Source organism: Geotrypetes seraphini, chromosome 13, assembly GCF_902459505.1.
Source record: "Geotrypetes seraphini chromosome 13, aGeoSer1.1, whole genome shotgun sequence".
NCBI lineage: Eukaryota > Metazoa > Chordata > Amphibia > Gymnophiona > Dermophiidae > Geotrypetes > Geotrypetes seraphini.
In genome coordinates, this window is record NC_047096.1 from 64,838,173 (window position 1) to 64,858,467 (window position 20,295).

At 41.1% G+C, this 20,295-nt stretch overlaps 2 protein-coding genes across 6 annotated transcripts in view; one reads left to right on the plus strand and one right to left on the minus strand.

Annotated features, from left to right (window-relative positions):
• The window catches only part of LRRC3C (leucine rich repeat containing 3C), a 214,515-nt gene that overhangs the window by 102,226 nt on the left and 91,994 nt on the right, over positions 1–20,295 (minus strand). Inside the window, exon 3 of one of the 3 annotated variants that reach the window (XR_004536802.1) lies at positions 10,373–10,933. The exons of the other annotated variants lie outside the window; for them this stretch is intronic. The gene's annotated coding sequence lies outside the window, so the exon portion shown is untranslated. Of the gene's footprint in view, positions 1–10,372; positions 10,934–20,295 lie in introns of those variants that run through there. 3 annotated transcript variants of the gene reach the window in all.
• LOC117347480 (gasdermin-A3-like) overlaps positions 1–20,295 on the plus strand; it is a 35,064-nt gene that overhangs the window by 7,401 nt on the left and 7,368 nt on the right. The window contains exons 3-8 of one of the 3 annotated variants that reach the window (XM_033918486.1): positions 6,377–6,566; positions 7,881–8,043; positions 8,608–8,701; positions 8,938–8,985; positions 9,997–10,026; positions 15,793–15,869. In XM_033918486.1, coding sequence (XP_033774377.1) covers positions 6,377–6,566; positions 7,881–8,043; positions 8,608–8,701; positions 8,938–8,985; positions 9,997–10,026; positions 15,793–15,869 — 602 coding nt within the window. Of the gene's footprint in view, positions 1–6,376; positions 6,567–7,880; positions 8,044–8,607; positions 8,702–8,937; positions 8,986–9,996; positions 10,027–15,729; positions 15,870–20,295 lie in introns of all 3 variants that reach the window. The other 2 variants (XM_033918483.1, XM_033918485.1) reach the window with 2 other exon arrangements.

Consider the following 20,295-nt stretch of genomic DNA (forward strand, 5'->3'; position numbering starts at 1 on the left):
ATGGACAATCATGTGAAACGAGGAGTCATCCAGTAGGCATTTCCCTTGAGACCTCAATGCTCTGGATGGACAATCATGTGAAACGAGGAGTCATCCAGTAGGCATTTCCCTTGAGACCTCAATGCTCTGGATGGACAATCATGTGAAACGAGGGGTCATCCAGTAGGCATTTCCCTTGAGACCTCAATGCTCTGGATGGACAATCATGTGAAACGAGGAGTCATCCAGTAGGCATTTCCCTTGAGACCTCAATGCTCTGGATGGACAATCATGTGAAACGAGGGGTCATCCATTAGGCATTTCCCTTGAGACCTCAATGCTCTGGATGGACAATCATGTGAAACGAGGAGTCATCCAGTAGGCATTTCCCTTGAGACCTCAATGCTCTGGATGGACAATCATGTGAAACGAGGGGTCATCCAGTAGGCATTTCCCTTGAGACCTCAATGCTCTGGATGGACAATCATGTGAAACGAGGAGTCATCCAGTAGGCATTTCCCTTGAGACCTCAATGCTCTGGATGGACAATCATGTGAAACGAGGGGTCATCCAGTAGGCATTTCCCTTGAGACCTCAATGCTCTGGATGGACAATCATGTGAAACGAGAGGTCATCCATTAGGCATTTCCCTTGAGACCTCAATGCTCTGGATGGACAATCATGTGAAACGAGAGGTCATCCAGTAGGCATTTCCCTTGAGACCTCAATGCTCTGGATGGACAATCATGTGAAACGAGGGGTCATCCAGTAGGCATTTCCCTTGAGACCTCAATGCTCTGGATGGACAATCATGTGAAACGAGAGGTCATCCAGTAGGCATTTCCCTTGAGACCTCAATGCTCTGGATGGACAATCATGTGAAATGAGGGGCTATCCAATAGGCATTTCCCTTGAGACCTCAATGCTCTGGATGGCAATCCACCTTTAGGCAAGTAGAATTGCTCAAATTTGAATTATTACATAGAGTTATATTTTTGCTGAGTTACCTAATTTAAGGTTCCTTTTACTAAAGCGCTCTAGCCGTTTTAGCGCGTGCTAAACATTAACACATCCATTATATTCTACGAACACGTTAGCATTTTTTAGCACGCGCTAAAACAGCTAGCGCGCCTTAGTAAAAGGACCCCTTATTTTCTAAGTGCATAAATTAAAAAAAAAGGTTGATTTATTATATAGAGCTTTAAAAACTAATTGTAATATCTTAAATTGAATTTGCCAAATAATCAGTAACCAGTGAAGTTTTAAAAGGTGAGGGATGATATAATCTTTCTTAGATATGTAAGCTAGAGCAGTGGTTCCCAACCCTGTCCTGGAGGAACACCAGGCCAATCGGGTTTTCAGGCTAGCCCTAATGAATATGCATGAAGCAAATTTGCATGCCTATCACTTCCATCATATGCAAATCTCTCTCATGCATATTCATTAGGGCTAGCCTGAAAACCCGATTGGCCTGGTGTTCCTCCAGGACAGGGTTGGGAATCACTGAGCTAGAATATTGAGTGTTCATTTGGATAATACACCATCAATGAAATATCAAGTTAATTTGGTTAGTAGAAAATCTTTCTGTCTTTTGAGGAAACTAGGAACTGTTTGCAGATATTTTGAGGAATCTACTTTTACTGTTGCACAATCAATTATACTGTCTCAGCTTGATTATTGCAACATAAATTATGTAGGTTGCACTAAGGGATTACGAAAAAGATTGCAAACAGTACAAAGGACTGCAATCGGATTTTATCACTTTCTAAAAATAATCATATAACAACATATATTATGAAGTTGAATTGGTTACCAGTGCAAGCTAGAGTATATTTAAACTTTGTATTTTGATTTATAAGATCATATATGATCTGAACCCTCGGTATTTAATGAATTTAATTACTTTATTAACAGGCAGATCAGGTCACAAGCCTCATAGATAATGTTACCTTTTGTTTTCCATCTCTAAAATCAACTAAGTTGTTTAATCAATGGAATACTTCCTTTGATCGTCCTCTTTTTTTGAGATCAGAATTCAATTTCATGACATTTAGGAAGCTTTTAAAAACATATCTTTTCAGGAAGTTTATTATTCTAAAATAACGGCGGTATTTTTTGATTTTAGCAGAATTAATAAGTTTAGATGATGTCATAAATGTTTAACTGGAATTGTTCCAGTAGTTCATATTTTTATTGTAATCCACTTTGAACTCTTTTGGGTATAGGCCAGGGGTGTCAAAGTCCCTCCTCGAGGGCCGCAATCCCGTCGGGATTTCAGGATTTCCTCAGTGAATATGCATGAGATCTATTAGCATACAATGAAAGCAGTGCATGCAAATAGATCTCGTGCATATTCATTGGGGAAATCCTGACAACCCGACTGGATTGCGGCCCTCGAGGAGGAACTTTGACACCCCTGGCATAGGCGGACTGTAAATTAGAATGTAATGTAATCTTCCCTCAGTTATGCAAGCAGCAAAGTTTTGAACCACTTGCAAGGCTTGGAAAGATGTCGGGGGCAAACTAAGAAAGAAAGCATTACAGTAATCTATGTGTGATATTAAGGCTAAAATTCAGAAGACTTACAGCAGTGTGCTGAAATATATGTCTAACTCATTTAAGGCAAAAATTGTACATACAAATTTTTGCTTTCAGGGAGCAATATGCTCTTTTCTATGATCCCAACAGGGCTGGATTTAGGCTCCTTTTACCAAGTTTCCAAGTTTATTAATAAATTTGATAAATCGCTTATTTGAATTACTAAGCGATGTACATAGTCAAAATATAATATAGTAAAAAGAAACAAAGAATTTAACAATACAATTTCATATAAAACAGACATGAATCGGGAGGGAAGGAATAAAAATTACAATTTTCAGTTTATGGTGGAAAGTGGAAAAAAACAATACGAAGGTGCGCTAGCGTTTTTAGTGCACGCACCGGATTAGCGTAAGCTATAGCGTGCCCTAGCCAAAAAACTACCACCTGCTCAAGAGGAGGCGGTAACGGCTAGTGCGCACGGCCCTTTAGCAAGCGCTATTCCGCGCATTAAGCCCCTAACGCGCCTTCGTAAAAGGAGCCCTTAGATTTGGTAAGGCCCTAAGCTATATAATAATAATAATAACTTTATTCTTGTATACCGCCATACCCAGGGAGTTCTAGGCAGTTCACATCAATTAAACAAAGTTTAATAAGAAATTACAATAAACTAGAATTACAAGTAATGTAGATATTCAGGTGAGCATGAGGAGGGGAGTTTTCACAACAGATAAACAAAATTTAACAAGAACTTACAATTGATCATAATTACAAGCAATGAGGTGGTTAAGGTGAACATGAGAGGGGGGGATTGTACAGGTCATTGGAGGTAGTGAGATGGGGGAATCAAAAAAGGGGGGGGACCGGGAGAGTTGGGTCGTTTGAGGGAGGGGTGAGAGAAGTGGAAGAGAGGGGATTAGGGATTTTGAGGAATAAGTGAGTTTTGAGTATTTTTCGGAAATCCAGGTAGGAGTGAGCAGAATTTGGGCTAGCCAAGGGTTCTGTTTGGCTGCCTGGAAGGCGAAGGTTTTGTCGAAGAACCTTTTGAGGTGACATAGTTTTAGGGAGGGGAAGGTGAAAAGATTGATCCTGCGGGAGTTCTTGCTAATAAATTACACCATATTGTATATCTTAGAAACAAGTAAATTGAATTTTTAAAATAATTTTAGCATACATTGATATATATAATGCTGACAAAATTCTTAATTTGGATCACTTTTATTAGTATAAGTAATAATGAACTTGTTTGCAAAATCAGAAAACTAATAAGCCTGAAGCAAAAAAATTATGCTTAAAATATTATCTAAATTTTTTGTGTATGAAGCCATTTTAAAAGTACTGATGAAAGTAATTCCACCTCTCAAACATTTAAGTTTGATAAAAAGCCACATAAAATTTTCAGAGACCCCCCCCAAAAAAAATTCTGAACTTTTGTGAGACTCCTGTAGACTGTGAGGCCCTAAACTGTAGCTTATAGGTAAATCTGGCACTGGGGCCCAATATTCAAAGGGTTTTCACCAGGCAGAAAAGGCTCCTACCTAATGAAACCCCACTGAGCTGAACTCTGTGCCCATCGCAGCAGAGCATTCAGCGCACTGGCTGGTGCTAAAATAAATATTGCCTGTGATCACCCAATTGCTGTCCAGTTAGTACCAGGGCAGTTGGGGGTGGAGCTTGTGTGGATCCAGCACTTAGCTGGTTAGTTGTGGTATTTAGTTTGCTAATTGGCTAAGTAAGGGAATAAAGTTAGGACAGTCACTGATAAAGACCGCATCATTGATCACCTTGATGGACACGGGCTGATGAGGACCAGTCAGCATGGTTTTAGCAAAGGCAGATCGTGTTTGACAAACTTGCTGCACTTCTTTGAGAGAGTAAGCAGACAGATAGACAAGGGCGACCCGGTTGACACTGTATATCTGGATTTTCAGAAGGCGTTGACAAGGTTCCGCATAAACGACTACTTCAGAAAATTGCAAGCCATGGAATCGATGGTGAAATACTCACATGGATTAAAAACTGGCTGGATCATAGGAAACAGAGAGTGGGGGGATGGACAATACTCGGACTGGAAAAGTGTCACCAGTGGGGTGCCGCAGGGCTCGGTGTTTGGACCTGTGCTCTTCAACATCTTTATAAATGATCTGCACATTGGTACGACGAGTGAGGTGATTAAATTTGCAGACAATACAAAGTTATTCAGAGTAGGGAAGATGCAGGGGGAATGCGAAGATCTGCAACGCAACATAATCAAGCTCGAGGAAGGGGCATCAACATGGCAGATGAGGTTCAACGTGGATAAGTGTAAAGTGATGCATGTAGGTAACAAAAATCTCATGCACGAATACAGGATGTCCAGGGTGGTACTTGGAGAGACCTCCCAGGAAAGAAACTTGGGAGTTCTGATCGACAAGTTGATGAAGCTGTTTGCGCAATGTGCAGCGGCAGCGAAAATGGCAAACAGAATGCTAGGAGTGATAAAGAAGGAGATCACGAACAGATTGGAGAGGGTTATCATACTACTGTACCGGGCCATGGTGCGCCCTCACCTGGAGTACTTCATCCAGCACTGGTCACCGTAAATGAAGAAGGACACGGTACTACTTGAAAGGGTCCAGAGAAGAGCGACTAAGATGGTTAAGGGGCTGGAAGAGTTGCCGTAGAGCGAAAGATTAGAGAAACTGGGCCTCTTCTCCCTCAAACAGAGGAGATTGAGAGGAGACATGATCAAAACATTCAAGGTACTGAAGGGAATAGACTTAGTAGATAAGGACAGGTTGTTCACCCTCTCCAAGGTAGGGAGAATGAGAGGGCACTCTCTAAAATTGAAAGGGGATAGATTCCATACGAACATAAGGAAGTTCTTCTTCACCCAGAGAGTGGTAGAGAACTGTGCTTGTCAGAATGGTGAGATAGGAATAGCACTATAACTAATACTTATTCCTGATAAAGAACTAACAGGTAAACCACATGCCATAGGTCCTAACTCATACTTGGAACTTAGCAATGGGGGACGCCGAGGAAGGATGAGTTAAAGGTGCTGAATCTGCAGGGGGAGGGAAGGTGTGAGGAGGGAGAAAGCAAGAGAGGAGTGCTACATTACATCTGCAGGGGGAGGGAAGGTGTGAGGAGGGAGAAAGCAAGAGAGGAGTGCTACATTACATTAACAGAAAGCAAAAGCAGCTGTGTGTGCCCCAGCTCTGCGCCACACCAGTTGAGAACTGCTGCTCTATGGGAAAGTAACAAGGAAGGTTCCAGAAGATAACAAAACTTAACCGTTCAGGACTCTGCTTTGAGCCACTGAAGTAAAGGCACTGGGCACTGGTCTAACTATCAGCTGGAGCCCAATTAATTTCAGGTGACTGCACATACCTGGATATTCACTCCAGGCGCCCAGATGTTGTTGCCCAGCATTCCTACAGTTGCAAGTGGTTTAAAAATCATTGACTGCTGCAGGCTGACTATTAAAATTTCCTGTTGTGTTCACCTTATAAATCCAGTACTGAATTGGTAAATTGAGAGGGTGATTCTGAAAGTTTCCTTACCACCTGTAAAGAACAGTGTTTCCCAAGTCAGTCCTGGAATACCCCCTTGCCAGTCAGGTTTTTAGGATATCTGCAATGAATATGCAAGAAAGAGATTTGCATACAGTAGAGATTGATTTGTATGAACTATCTCATGCATATTCAATGTGGGTATCTTGAAAACCTGACTGGCAAGGGAATACTCCAGAACTGACTTGGGAAACTCCAGCAAGGTTTTGTGGACATCGCACTTTACACTTCCCATCCTGACTGAGTTCTGGGGTTATCCTATCTCCTGTGTTCGTAACTCTGATCTGTGTCTCTCTCCTATGCAGAAATCCTGCATTCAGAACCATACAAAATCACAGACACAGTTGATGGGATGGTGGCTGCCAGTGTGGCTGTTCCAGGCCAGCCCATAGATATAGAGATTAAAGGTTCTGCTGAGATCTCAAGAAGTAGATCCATGGTTGTGAATAAGAACTATGTGACCCAGACTACCCTGGAATCACTTAAGGACAAAAGGTGAGACTCAGAAGTATTGAAGCCTAGCCTGCACCACAAGGGGACCAGAGATTACAGGGATGATCTGAACCCTGCTGGGACCTGTATAATTCAGGGGTTAGCACCAACTATACAATATTACCCCACCGAGCAGAGTACACAAACTGGGAACATTAAATCTCACATAAAAAAACACCATGAACATGAAAAACAGGTGACAGCTAGAAATCCAAAGCCTAAACCCCCAGGGAACTACCTGGAAACTACTAGCTCATAAACCAGGAAATCATAACCTGTGCTTATGACTTAGGGCCAGGCTCTGTATCCCTGTGCTCATCTCCTGAGCCCTGCAGTCCTAAAAATGAAAAATATTGTGTCCCTGTGCTCATCCATCCATATATTCCCTCAGCTCTCCAATCCTAGATGTGAAAGGTCTTGTATTCCTATGTCCATCCCTCTATCCCCTCCACTACTGGAAATGAAAAGTTTTCTCTTTCCCTGTGCCCATCCCGCTATACCCTTCAGTGGTAGAGGTGACAGGCTCTATATCCCCCCTGAGCCCTCCACTTTTGGAGGTGAAAGATCCTGTGTCCCTCTGCCCAGCCCTCCATACCTGCCAGTCCCAGGGGTGGCATGCTCAAAAAGAAATAAAAACCCTTCTTTTCTTTTTTTTATTATTTAATATTTATTGAATTTTTCAATATAATCAAGCATAAAACTTGTACAGAAAGGAAATTCAGCATGAAATTAATACAATTGAAAACATATATAAAGAAATATCAAATATAAGCATAAATTTCTACTCAAGTCCTCAATAAGATCCAAGAGGGGAAATAGGCGAATCAAAGTAATTATATATAAACCAAGTAATAACTAGTTGAATGAGATTAAAGCACCCTTCTTAAACTAAGCACTTTCTTTCTCCAGAGATGCAGTTGAAAGAAAGGTTGTCAGTTGAGATGGCTAAAACCCTTCTTTTCATAAAACCAAACTAACACTGGCATCATCTGCAACTACTACATATGAACTTCTAATATCATGACAACTCAGATGGAATCCTTAACAACTCAAAGAAATGTACAAACTACTCCCTAAACACTTCTAATATCCGGATAAACCATTTGTAATCCACCTTGAACCGCAAGGTAATGGCAGAATAGACATCCCTAATGTAATGTAATTCCTGTGCCCTCTTAATTCTAGAAGTGGTAGGCTCCATATCCCTGCATCCATTCTGAGCTATCCTATGCCATCCTGAATCTCTATGGTCACCAGCTTCTATCTCTGCAAGTCTTTACTATTGATTTTATGTTTTTGTTAATTCTCATTTATTAGAAGAATTAATATGAGTCATACATTGATAAAAGAGCTGAAGGAGAGTGAACAGAATGTGTATGTGATTACGGAGACAATTGAAGCAGAACAGGAGGGCACCATCAACATTTCCGGCTCCTTAGAGGGAAGTCTCAGCTGCTTCTTCTCTAAAGTGGGAATAAAGGTTTGTCCATCACCATCACTGTAAAAAACGATCTGGACCTGGAGTTGCTCCATTACATTCAGACAGTGTGTAATTAAACTCTGGAATTCATTGCCGGAGAATGTGATGAAATCAGTTAGCTTAGCAGGGTTTAAAAAGGTTTGGATAATTCCTAAAAAAGACGACCATAGGCCATTATTGAGATGGCTTGGGGAAATCCTCTGCTTATTCTTAGGATAAGCAGCACAAAATCTGTTTTACTACTTGGGGGTCTAGCTAGGTACTTGGGACCTGGGTTGGCCACTGTTGGAAACAGGATTCTAGGCTTGATGGATCTTTGGTCTATCCCAGTACGTCATTTCTTATGTTCTTAAATGTTATACTGCCCACTAACTTCTAACTTTGTTAGTTCTACTCAATTTGTAGCATTTTTAATCATTGTAAACCGCATAGAACTTCACAGTCCTGCGGTATATAAACTGTTATTATTATTATTATATTTGAAAAAAAGTTAATTGTTTTTTCATATCACATTCTGGGCTTCCTTAACTTCTTTTTTACAATATAGATACGTGTGTATTTCAGAGTAAAGAAGATAAGAAAAAGAGCATAAGTATCCCTAAAGGAAGCGTCTTGGGGTTTGGAGTGCTACTTCTGAAGATTCAGAATGGGAAATGGGGTAAGAGGATGACCAGGCAACGCCAGCTGAGGGTGTTAGGAGTTGTCTTACTCTTGCAAGCCTGGAACATTTTAATGGAAAAGCAGGGAAGAGATAACTGTGACTGTAGATGTGGGGAGGGTCCACCCAACACTTGCATGAGACAGATGTTTCAGGAGCAGGCAAAGGCAGGGCCAGGGTTATGCTAAGTTTGTTGACTTTTTTTGTGCTCACACATTTTCTTTATACCTTTCTAGCTGTTTCCTATGTACCAAAGGCAAAAGAAAAAACATTTCAACCTGACGGTAAGTACAGCATATAATATTTAGTCTTTTTTTTTTTTTCCTTTGGTTTTCATAGTGCAGCAAACTGTCCTGTATCTGAAGCAACTCTTCCATTTTTGGGGTGAAAAACTGACCAATTTTTTTTTTTCTTTTCTGCATTGCAAGTACATTAATGGGTTCTTGTGAATGTCTATGGGGGGCCATAAGACACCTTCCTCATTCCTCTATGCTCTGACATCTACAAAATCATTTGATCCCCACTGAGCACCCAGTTTTTTTCCCTACAATGGACTAGATACACTTTGCCAATTCTCTGGCCGATTCCCCAACAGCGATCGACACACTATCAAGTTTGCATGCAAACGATTTGCATAGAGGTGGCCAATCAGGGACTTTCTTAGGCTCCTTCCTAAGGAAGTCACTGATTGGCTCAGATGCCTCAAGCGCAGTGTCGTAGTCGGAGGGAGCAGGAGTAGGAGGTGTTCTCTGTACCTCCTGCTCCCAACTATTAACAGGTACAGGCAGGGAGGCCTGGAGGTGGCAGGAGGGAGTGGGCATCCCTTCTGCCTTTTTTTGGTGGGGGGGAAGGGAGTGGCTTCATGACAGGAGGGAGTAGATATCCCTTCTGCCTTTTTTTCGGGATGCATGTGTAATACATGCAAAATATCTGTGCCATTAAAAAAAACAAAAAAACCAAAAACAGGCAAACTTGTAGGTAACACACAGGTCTAGAGCAATCAGTTTTTAGGATCATTAAACCCGATGCTAAATTGCCAAGCGATGTTAGTGCATCAGTCAATTGGCTATTTTGCATGGGGTTTTACTAATTTGGCATGGATCTGATCAGAAAACACGCGGTGGGCAGTTTTGTGCATCAGGGAAATCCGATCCAATCGATCGCTAAACTGGTTTAGCAATGATTGGGACATGATCGGTAAGTTTTGTGCATTCCCCAGAATTACTGTTAGAATTTTGTTCCCGAAAGACTTGACAAGGTGAGAGACTGATAATTTCCCTATGAATGTTTTTCAGATGCAAAAATGCCTGGAACCTCCCAAGAGGGTAAGTAATAACACATGGCAGGGAGAATTAGTAACCCACCTAAAGAGGGAATCGGCATTGTAGAACAAGAAATTAGGCACCAGCAGTGAGGGCTGAGACTGAAAGGCAGGGAATGACATCTAATGATTAGTGCGATCTATCCTGGCCTTAATTATTATAGAGAAAAGATCTTTTCTTCTGAGTGGAGCAGTATATGAACTATAGTCAGCAGTTGCCACACTCCCTTTCAACATTCAGACTAAAAAAATGATTTAATGTATTCCTTTTCAGTCTTCGTTTTTAATCATCTTCTTCAAACCACAATAAGGAGACACACAGCAAGAAAAAAAAAAAAAAAAACCCCCAGGGAGGCAGACATACACAGAAAAAAACCCCACCCATATAGCAGCCAAAGATACAAACAACAAAACAAACACAGACAGAGAGACCACAAGTAAGAAATACAGACATCAGCCAAAGATATAGACAGAAAGTGACAGTCAAAAAACCACACAGAAGACCAGGGGTCTAAAGAGACAGATTTAAAGAAAAAACAAGTAGAGAGAGACAACAAACAGGTAAAAAAAGACACACATAGAAGGACAGGGGGCTACAGAGACAGATTCAAAGAGACAGACACCAAAACAAAGACATATATTCTATTCTAGCACCCGTTAATATAACGGGCTTAAAAACTAGTAAATAAATATTTAAATTGACTTCAGCAGCTACACTCAAACATCATATTTCATGTAAAGCTAGAGCAATACAGTAGCCAGCCTCCTCACTGGTCACAATATTTATATTTTCACAATTGATCCTATTTTATAAACTTTGAAGCCTAGATTAACTTATCTTAACGATATAGTAATTGGGGCTCCGACGTGAATTCAGCGTTTTGCCAAGAAGCTGTTTCAAGGAGCATCCCCTATAGTGATAAAACACATAATAAATAAATCATGCAAATTTATTTTAAATAATCACAATACTATACTAAAACCTGCTTAAACTATTAGTTAAACTAGTAAAAACTTCTCACCGTTTAAGCCATCACACCACTTTCTCCGCTCTGGTCTAAATATGGCGTCATCGTCTTTATTCCTGCTTTTAAACATACTCACTAAGAAATTAACCAATCACCAAGCTGCTACACAAACCACACCTACTTTCATACTAACGTCATCCACTCAAGTTCGGCATTCAACCCACACGGGTTAACGGAGTTTAATTCATAAATCCATTTTTGTTCTCTGTAATTAAGAAATGCCTTTCTTTTAAACTGAGTTGCCTTAGCAACATCCGGAAAAACCAGAACATTGTCCCCACAGAACTTCTTATTTTTATTTTGAAAATAAGTTTTTAAAATCAGTGTTTTGTCAGACTCATTAGAACATTTTACCAATAATGTAACTCTAGTCAAAATAATATCTTGTGAGTCTTCCAAGAAGCCAGTAAGATCAAATTCTGTGGGGACAAGTTCTTCTAATCTAAGAAGAAGGGGAAAGCCGACCAAGCGTCGATGATTCAGAAGATACCGAGGGGAAAAGAGGCTGGGAAGAAAAAATGGACAAATTACAGGAGTCGACTAACCCAGAAGAGGAGGTTAGAAGGATTGTAACAAAAGAGAAGAAACTAAAGACCGAAGCACTGGGAAAGGAAATGAAGACAAGAAAATACCAAGATCTAAGTTGCATATATACTAAGAAACAAAATGGGGGAATTAGAAGCCATGGCCAATGCAGAGGACATAGACATCATTGGAGTCTCTGAAACGTGATGGAATGAAGAAAACAAATGGGATACAGCACTGCCGGGGTACAAGCTCTATCGCCAGGACAGGTCAGGACAGAAAGGAGGTGGAATAGCCCTAAACATAAAAGAAAGCATACAATCCACAAAAATGGACACAGCAGAGACGGCCAACAAGCTGGAATCGCTATGGGTTAAAATAAAGATGGGCCTATACTATCGTCCACCCGGGCAAACTGGAGATATCGATGAAGAAATGGAAGCCGAGATGAAGCGAGAATGCAAAAGCGGTAACACGGTTATTATGGGAGACTTCAACTACCCCAGGATAGACTGGAGTCTTGGAAGCTCAAAATGCACTAGGGAGACAGAATTCCTGGAGTCTATACAAGATTGTTTCATGGAGCAGCTTGTTAGAGAACCAACGAGAGGAAATGCCACTCTGGATCTAATCCTAAATGGGTTAAGGGGACCTGCAAAGGAAGTAGAGGTAGTGGGACCGTTGGGAAACAGCGATCATAACATGATCAAGTTCAAGTTCTTATGTTCTTATGACTGCAGAGAAGGGGACCCAGGCCCATATGCCACCCTAACTAGTACACTTCTAGTGGAAAGTGTGAGCCCACCAAAAACTCAATGTACTGCCAGATAGGTAATACCTGCAGGTACAAGGGCTATTGGGGTGGTAGACAGGAAGGTACAGTATATTTGGGGGAATTTTGGAGGGCTTGCCATATAATGTACAGAGGTTATGGTAAGATGTGCACATGGTACCCCACTGCTCTGCTGGCATGTCTGTGTGTCCGGTCCATTAAAAATGCTGGTCCCTCCTACATACGAATGGCTTGATTTTGATATTTTTAATTTGGATGGGGTTTAAAAAAAAAAAAGGCAAAAAATAATATTAATAATTAGACATATAACTGGACAAAATGTCTAACTGGGCCATTTTTGAAAAAAAAGATAGACTTCTTGTGGGTTCAAAAATGGACATTTCTTCCCGATATTTGGACATCTTGCAGGGAACGTCCAAAGTCGGACTTAGACATTCTATTGAAAATGGCCCTCCACACCTTTTTGGCTTTGAAGTCTTTAGGAGCTACTTTAAAAAAAAAAAAAAAATTTCCATGTAATGTATTTATTGACCTTTCAAAGTAAAGATTAAGGGGGTCTTTTACTAAAGATTAGTGTAAGTTATCTGCAGCAGGACCCATAGGAATAAAATGGATCCCATGGCAGATAACTTGTACTAACCTTTAGTAAAAGATCCCCTTTGTTTTTTACGATAAACTACAAATAATAATTTCTTAAAGCTCATGAGAAATGATTATTTAAAGTAGTAATTACAATAATTCCGTGCTATTAGTGGTTAGATTAATGTATCCTATTTTTATCTTATTATTTCTTATTGATAATTTGTGGCATCTTCCTTCCGCGAAATTACTGATTTTTATTTATGACTTTATTATATAGTTACTGTTGATTTTTCTTTTCCTTGCATTTCTCTTTGTAGATATGTAATGTCACGAAAATGCAAATTTTTAAAAAAATGGAAAATTGGCCATTTCACTGCTGCAGTAAAAATGGCCTTAGTGCATGGGAAAAACCCATGTAAGGCCATGCTAAGGCCTCTTTATCAAAGCTTAGTAAAAGGACTCCACAATGCTCTCTGCTGGCATGTTCTGTAAATGAAGAAAAGAGCAGGAGGAAGAGTATGGCTCGAAACATTTTTTATTATTAAAATCTAAAAGGAGTGTGGTCCCGGGTATATCTGTATCCAGACATCAAGATCAAATTTTACACAACACCCAACATGTTTCGGTGACACAGCACCTGCATTGGGCAAGAGTGAAATAACTGAATATGAGTCCGATACTTATACACTTCTCCCTCCGTATTCGCTGTGATAGGGGATTAACAGAACCGCAAATACAGAAAAACCGTTAATAACTTTTTCACATGTTATTCGCTGTTTTCTATTAAAAACCATCGTGAATATGGTGAAACCGCGAACAACATGGTGGGAGACCTAGCCTGTCCCTGAAGGAGAGGCAAAACACGAGGAAGAAAGTGCTGGGAATCAGCGATTTTCTCTGTAAACGCTTGGAATCAACGATTTCTCTATGCAAGCTGATGTAATTTGGGGGGGGGAGGAGCCATTAAGCTAAAACTGTGAATAATCGAAACCGCAATTGCTGAAACCGCAAGTACGGAGGGAGAAGTGTATACCCACCTTTCAAAATGTACTACTTCACGTAAGAATACAAAGAGCCTTGTACAACACAGTAAACCAGCAGAATCAGCTTCTCAAAGTATAGATGCAGATACACCCGGGACCACTCTCCTTTTGGATTTTTAAAAATAAAAATGATTTTGAGCCATATTCTTCCTTTTTATTCTTTTGCATTTGATCTGCAGTTTGGATTATTGCCTCTTTTGTAGTTCAACAAAAGGCAGATGAAGATATCTGATGACCAACACCCGATGTGATCACATTTTGTCTTCAGGCTGCGTCAGGGGTGGAAACTGCAGGGGACAAATATACACAACCTCTGTTAGCACTTCCAATCTTCAAAGCAAAGCAATTTGTCTTCACTCGAGCAAACAGCACTTCCTGTTCTAAGAGCAAGTAGTGTGGTTACCCCTGATGCAGCCTGAGGACAAAATATGGCATTGTCGGGTGATTGTCATTAATAAATCAGACTTCTTCATCTTGGACTGTTCTGCCTTTTGATTTTTTGCTGTATATGTTGTGGTAGTTCCTTGCCTCTATTTTGTGTGTTCTCCTTTCCATTTGGTAATTTCTGTATATGATACATGTATTAGATTTATAATAAGCAGAAGCAAAAGGAAAATCCAACGAGTCTGCAGTAATCAAGTGAAGCGGAAAGCAAAAAATGACTTCAAATTAAAATGTGCAAGTCACAGGAATTTATTTAAAAATCAATAAAATATAATCCAAAAACTGGCTCTCATATGCATAGGGACCAGACCCAACACGGTCCGTGTTTCGGAGAAACACTCCTTCCTCGGGGGTCCTATTGAAAGATAAGCAGGGAATGAGATTTGTCTACAGAGTGTGTACCACCTATGCATGGTGAGCTAACGGTGGAAAATGACCAATAGGGTGGGATGGTGAGAAATACTGTGAGTGATAAATGGATCCCAAAGTAATGAAGAGATAGAGAAATCTGAATTGGTGTGTGGAAAAATAACTATAAAAGTGAATACTGATTATATGCCAAATTTGTTTAAGTGTGTGGGATAGAAAATTAATGTGAAGTGAAAGTTGTTTAAAAGGAAACAAAACTAAAACAGAAGATTAATAGTAAGGGCAGTGAAATGAAAATGTTTACAAAAAGATAAAACTAGATCAGAGGGTAGATGATAGGATTGTGGACATACCAAGTGGTTAAAGCTACAGCCTCAGCACCCTGGAGTTGTGGGTTCAAACCCACGCTGCTCCTTGTGACCCTGGGCAAGTCACTTAATTCCCCATTGCCCCAGGTACATTAGATAGATTGTGAGCCCACCAGGACAGGAAGGGAAAAATGCTTGAGTACCTGAATAATCTCATGTAAACTGTTCTGAGCTCTCCTGGAAGAATGGTATAGAAAATTGAATAAATAAATAAATATTTGAGAACCTTGTAGCTTTCAATGGTATTGAATCCTTAAAATATGTTAAAGGAGTTAAAGTTAATTTTTATCTAGTCATTATGTTTTTAATTAACTTTAACTCCTTTAATGTATTTTAAGGATTCAATACATTGCTAGCTACAAGGTTCTCAAATAGTGCGGCATAGGACTACTTGGTATGTGCACGATCCTACTATCTACCCTCTGATCTAGGAGGAAAGAGTTTAAGGGGCTGAGAATGCAGTAACATCATTGAAGGATGAGATTGGGACTTACAAAGACGTAACAGTGCTGACGGACAGGATGTCAGATGTTACATGATTCTTGTGTTTTTCAGATTTCTCACTTGTGAAGGCAGAAATTCAGAAGCAAAGCTCTGATTTGGATTTGCTCTCTCCAGTAGAAGCAGAGGACTTCTTAAAGGCCTTCATCTTCCTTATGAAAGATCCTAAAACTTTAACAAAGGTGGAAGCCAGGGTATGTTCATCTTTTCTATTAATGAAATTAATAAGATGAGGTGAGGGAGATTGGTTTAGAGGATGGCTAAGAAATGAACAAAGTTTAATTTGTGCTGGAATGGGATGGAATGTTGTACCGGCACTTCTTGTGGTTCTGGAAGTAATGCCACTGCCTCCACTGTTCTCACACCTGCTGACTTCCCCCCTGCGGTGCAGCTTCTCTCCTTCCTGACCCCTCTCCATCCGGCAATCCAGCATATCTCCTTGTCTCTTAATCCCTCCCCTCCCCCCTTCCCTGGACAACCTTTAAAAAGTTGTCTTCTCTTCTAGAGGTCAGTGGCACTGAGTAGTGATTCACACATTCTGTTTTCACCAAACCCAGAGCCTATGTGGAAGCAGGAAGTTGGGTCAGAGAGAAGGTTCTGGGGTTGGCATGTGTGTGAATTGCTATTCATTGCCATTGACTTCTAGGGGCTCCTTTTACAAAACCGCACTAGCGATTTTATCGCATGCATCGGATTAGTGTGCGGTAGCTCGAAATCTACTACATGCTCAAAAGGAGGGGGTAACGGCTAGCGCAGTTGGCAATTTAGTGCACGCTAAGGCCCTAGCGCGGCTTTGTAAAAGGAGCCCTAGATGAGAAGACAACTTGTAAAAAGGTACGGCGGGGGTGGGGGATGTTGGATTGCCGGCTCGGGAGAATACAGGAAGGAGAGATGCTGGTCCATTGGGGGTAGGGGAGAGAAGGAGAAATGTTGGATCATTGATTGGGAGGTGGTCTAGAAATGGGAATAACAAGTGAAGTAATTAAATTTGCTGATAACACAAAGTTGTTAAATCACATGAGGATTTTGAAAAATTGCAGAAAGATCTTGCAGAACTGGGAGACTGAGCATCAAAATGGCAGATAAGGCTAGTCTCAGGGCACTAGTCTTTGACCTATGGGCCGCCGCGTGAACGGACTGCTGGGCACAATGGACCATTGGTCTGACCCAGCAGCGGCAATTCTTATGTTCTTAATGTGAGCAAGTGCAATGTGATGCATGTGGGGAAAGGATCCTGTATAGCTATGTGAAGCAAGGTTCCATATTAGGAGTCACCACCCAGGAATTCTGGAGGCCACATTACCAAAAAGATGTGCTGAAGGTTGAGTCGGTTCAACGAATGGCCACCAGGATGGTCTCGGGACTCAAAGAGGAAAGGCTGAATAAGTTGCAGCTATACTCGCTCGAGGAACGTAGAGAGAGAGGAGACATGATAGAGACGTTTAAATATATCACGGGCCGTATTGAGGTGGAGGATGCTATCTTCTTTCTTAAGGGTCCCTCGGCCACAAGGGGGCATCCGCTGAAAATCAGAGGTGGGAAATTTCATGGCAACACCAGGAAGTTCTTCTTCACCGAAAGAGTGGTCGATCGTTGGAATGAACTTCCACTTCAGGTGATTCAGGCCAGCAGCGTGAAGGATTTTAAAAGGAAATGGGATACACATGTGGGATCTCTAGGGGGTAAAAATGGAAATGGGATACACATGTGGTATCTCTAGGGGGGTAAATTCAAGGGGGTGGGGTCATTAGAGTTGGCAGACTTGATGGGCTATATCCCTTTTCTGCCGTCATCTTCTATGTTTCTATGAAGAGGATCTAGGTGTATGAACATTTTGTAAAAAACGAACTTCTGATAACCAGCCAACATGGTTTCTGCAGGGGGAGATCGTGCCTGACTAACTTATTGCACTTCTTCGAGGGAATTAACAAACAGATGGACAGAGGAGACCCCATAGACATCATATACCTAGATTTCCAGAAAGCCTTTGACAAGGTGCCTCATGAACGTCTACTCCGGAAACTGAAGAACCATGGGGTGGACGGAGACATGCATAGATGGATCAGAAACTGGTTAGGGGGTAGGAAACAGAGGGTAGGGGTGAAGGGCCACTACTCAGACTGGAGAAAGGTCACGAGTGGTGTTCCGCAGGGCTCGGTGCTTGGGCCGCTGCTTTTTAACATATTCATAAATGATCTAGAAACAGGGACGAAGTGTGAGATAATAAAATTTGCGGATGACACCAAACTATTTAGTGGAGCTCGGACAAAGGAGGACTGCGAAGAATTGCAAAGGGACTTGGACAAACTAGGGGAATGGGCGACGAGATGGCAGATGAAGTTCAACGTTGAGAAGTATTGCATGTGGGAATCAGGTACAATTACATGATGGGAGTGATGTTATTGAATGAGAGTACCCAAGAAAGGGACTTGGGGGTAATGGTGGACATGACAATGAAGCCGATGGCACAGTGCGCAGCGGCCGCTAAGAGAGCGAATAGAGTGCTAGGTATAATCAAGAAGGGTATTACAACCAGAACGAAAGAAGTTATCCTGCCGCTGTATCGGGCGATGGTGCGTCCGCATCTTGAGTACTGCGTCCAATACTGGTCGCCGTACCTTAAGAAGGATATGGCGTTACTCGAGAGAGTTCATAGGAGAGTGACACGTCTGATTAAAGGGATGGAAAACCTTTCATACGCTGAGAGATTGGAGAAACTGGGTCTCTTTTCCCTGGAGAAGCGGAGACTTAGAGGGGTTATGATAGAGACTTACAAGATCATGAAGGGCATAGAGAGAATAGAGAGGGACAGATTCTTCGAACTTTCAAATAATAAAAGAACAAGAGGGCATTCAGAGAAGTTGAAAGGGGACAGATTCAAAACGAATGCTAGGAAGTTCTTCTTTACCCAACGTGTGGTGGACACCTGGAATGCGCTTCCAGAGGATGTAATAAGGCAGAGTATGGTACCAGGGTTTAAGCAAGGATTGGACAATTTCCTGCTGAAAAAGGGGATAGAAGGGTATAGATAGAGGATTACTGCACAGGTCCTGGACCAGTTGGGCCGCCGCGTGAGCTTGCTGCTGGGCACGATGGACCCCCAGGCCTGACCCAGCGGAGGCATTGCTTATGTTCTTATGTCCTTGACCTCTGCTTCAAGAAAAGTGAGGTCTGAACTGTTACATAGAAACATAGAAAATGATGGCAGAAAAGGGCCATAGCCCATCAAGTCTGCCCACTCTAATGACCCACCCCCTCGACTTTACCCCCCTAGAGATCCCACATGCGTATCCCATTTACTTTTACAATCTGGCACGCTGCTGGCCACAATCGCCTGCAGTGAAAGTTCGTTCCAATGATCAACCACCCTTTCAGTGAAGAAATACTTCCTGGTGTCGCCATGAAATTTCCCTCCTCTGATTTTTAGCAGATGCCCTCTTGTGGCCGAGGGTCCTTTAAGAAAGGACCCTCGATACGGCCTGTGATATATTTAAATGTCTCAATCATGTCTCCTCTCTCTCTACGTTCCTCAAGTGAGTACAGCTGCAATTTATTCAGCCTTTCCTCATACGGGAGATCCCTAAGCCCCGAGACCATCTTGGTGGCCATTCTTTGAACTGTTGAATGTTTTAGAAATATTGAACAAGCAAAAACCCAAAAAAAACAAAAAAAAGACCCCAAAATCTCCACAGAGAAGACAATCCAGAAGAAACCAAAAGAAACTCTGTGGAATGACATTTTCAAATAAAGTCCATTTAGGAACATCGTCATTCCACAGAGTTTTTTTTGGTTTCTTTTAGAAATATTGAAAGCAACGCTTGCTGGTTTTTGTTTTCATACAAGATGTGAATGCTGTTATGAAGATGCTCTTTAGGAATAAACAATCTCTTTTCTGTGAAAAAAAAAAAGTTTGGATATATCCAGATGTGACTAGACAAATACAGGAATAGAGGAAATTATTTCTGGCTTTAAGGAAGGACATTCTAGCATCAGGAGCTACCTTTCTCTTGGCATATCCTTGTATGTGTTTAGTGAAATATCTAGGTGTGAAATATACATTTTTTTTTCTTTCTGACCAACTAAAGGCCTTTATTGATTTAAAAAAGATTGTCGTCTGCGGAACCTTGTGAAATCTCTTTTATCAAGCTGCGTTAGGGTTTTTTTTTTATCGCTTGCCACTGCGGTAAAGCTCCAGCGCTCAAAGGAATTCTATGAGCGTCGAGCTTTTACCACTGTGGCCAGCGATAAAAAAAAAAATCCCTAATGCGGCTTGATAAATGGGGGCCTTAATTGTTGGTGGATGATAAATGAGGGATTGGGGTTTATTTACGCAAGTGCTATGCCTTTATAATTGTTTCCTTTGTGATTTTCCCTTTATTTTTCTTTCCCCTCTTCCTCTTGTTTATGGTGGTCTAAGGAAGATTAGATGTAGTTTCCTATTTTTTGAAATGTTTTCCACACATATTTTGTTAATATTTTGTCTGTTTTTCTTGTACAGGTAGGCAAATTGTTAATGATTCTTATGATTGTAAAAAAAACAAAAAAAACCAATACGCAAAATATCTGGTTAGTGATAGCTAAGGAAGCAAAGAGAAAGTTAAGGCATTATCAGGAAAGATG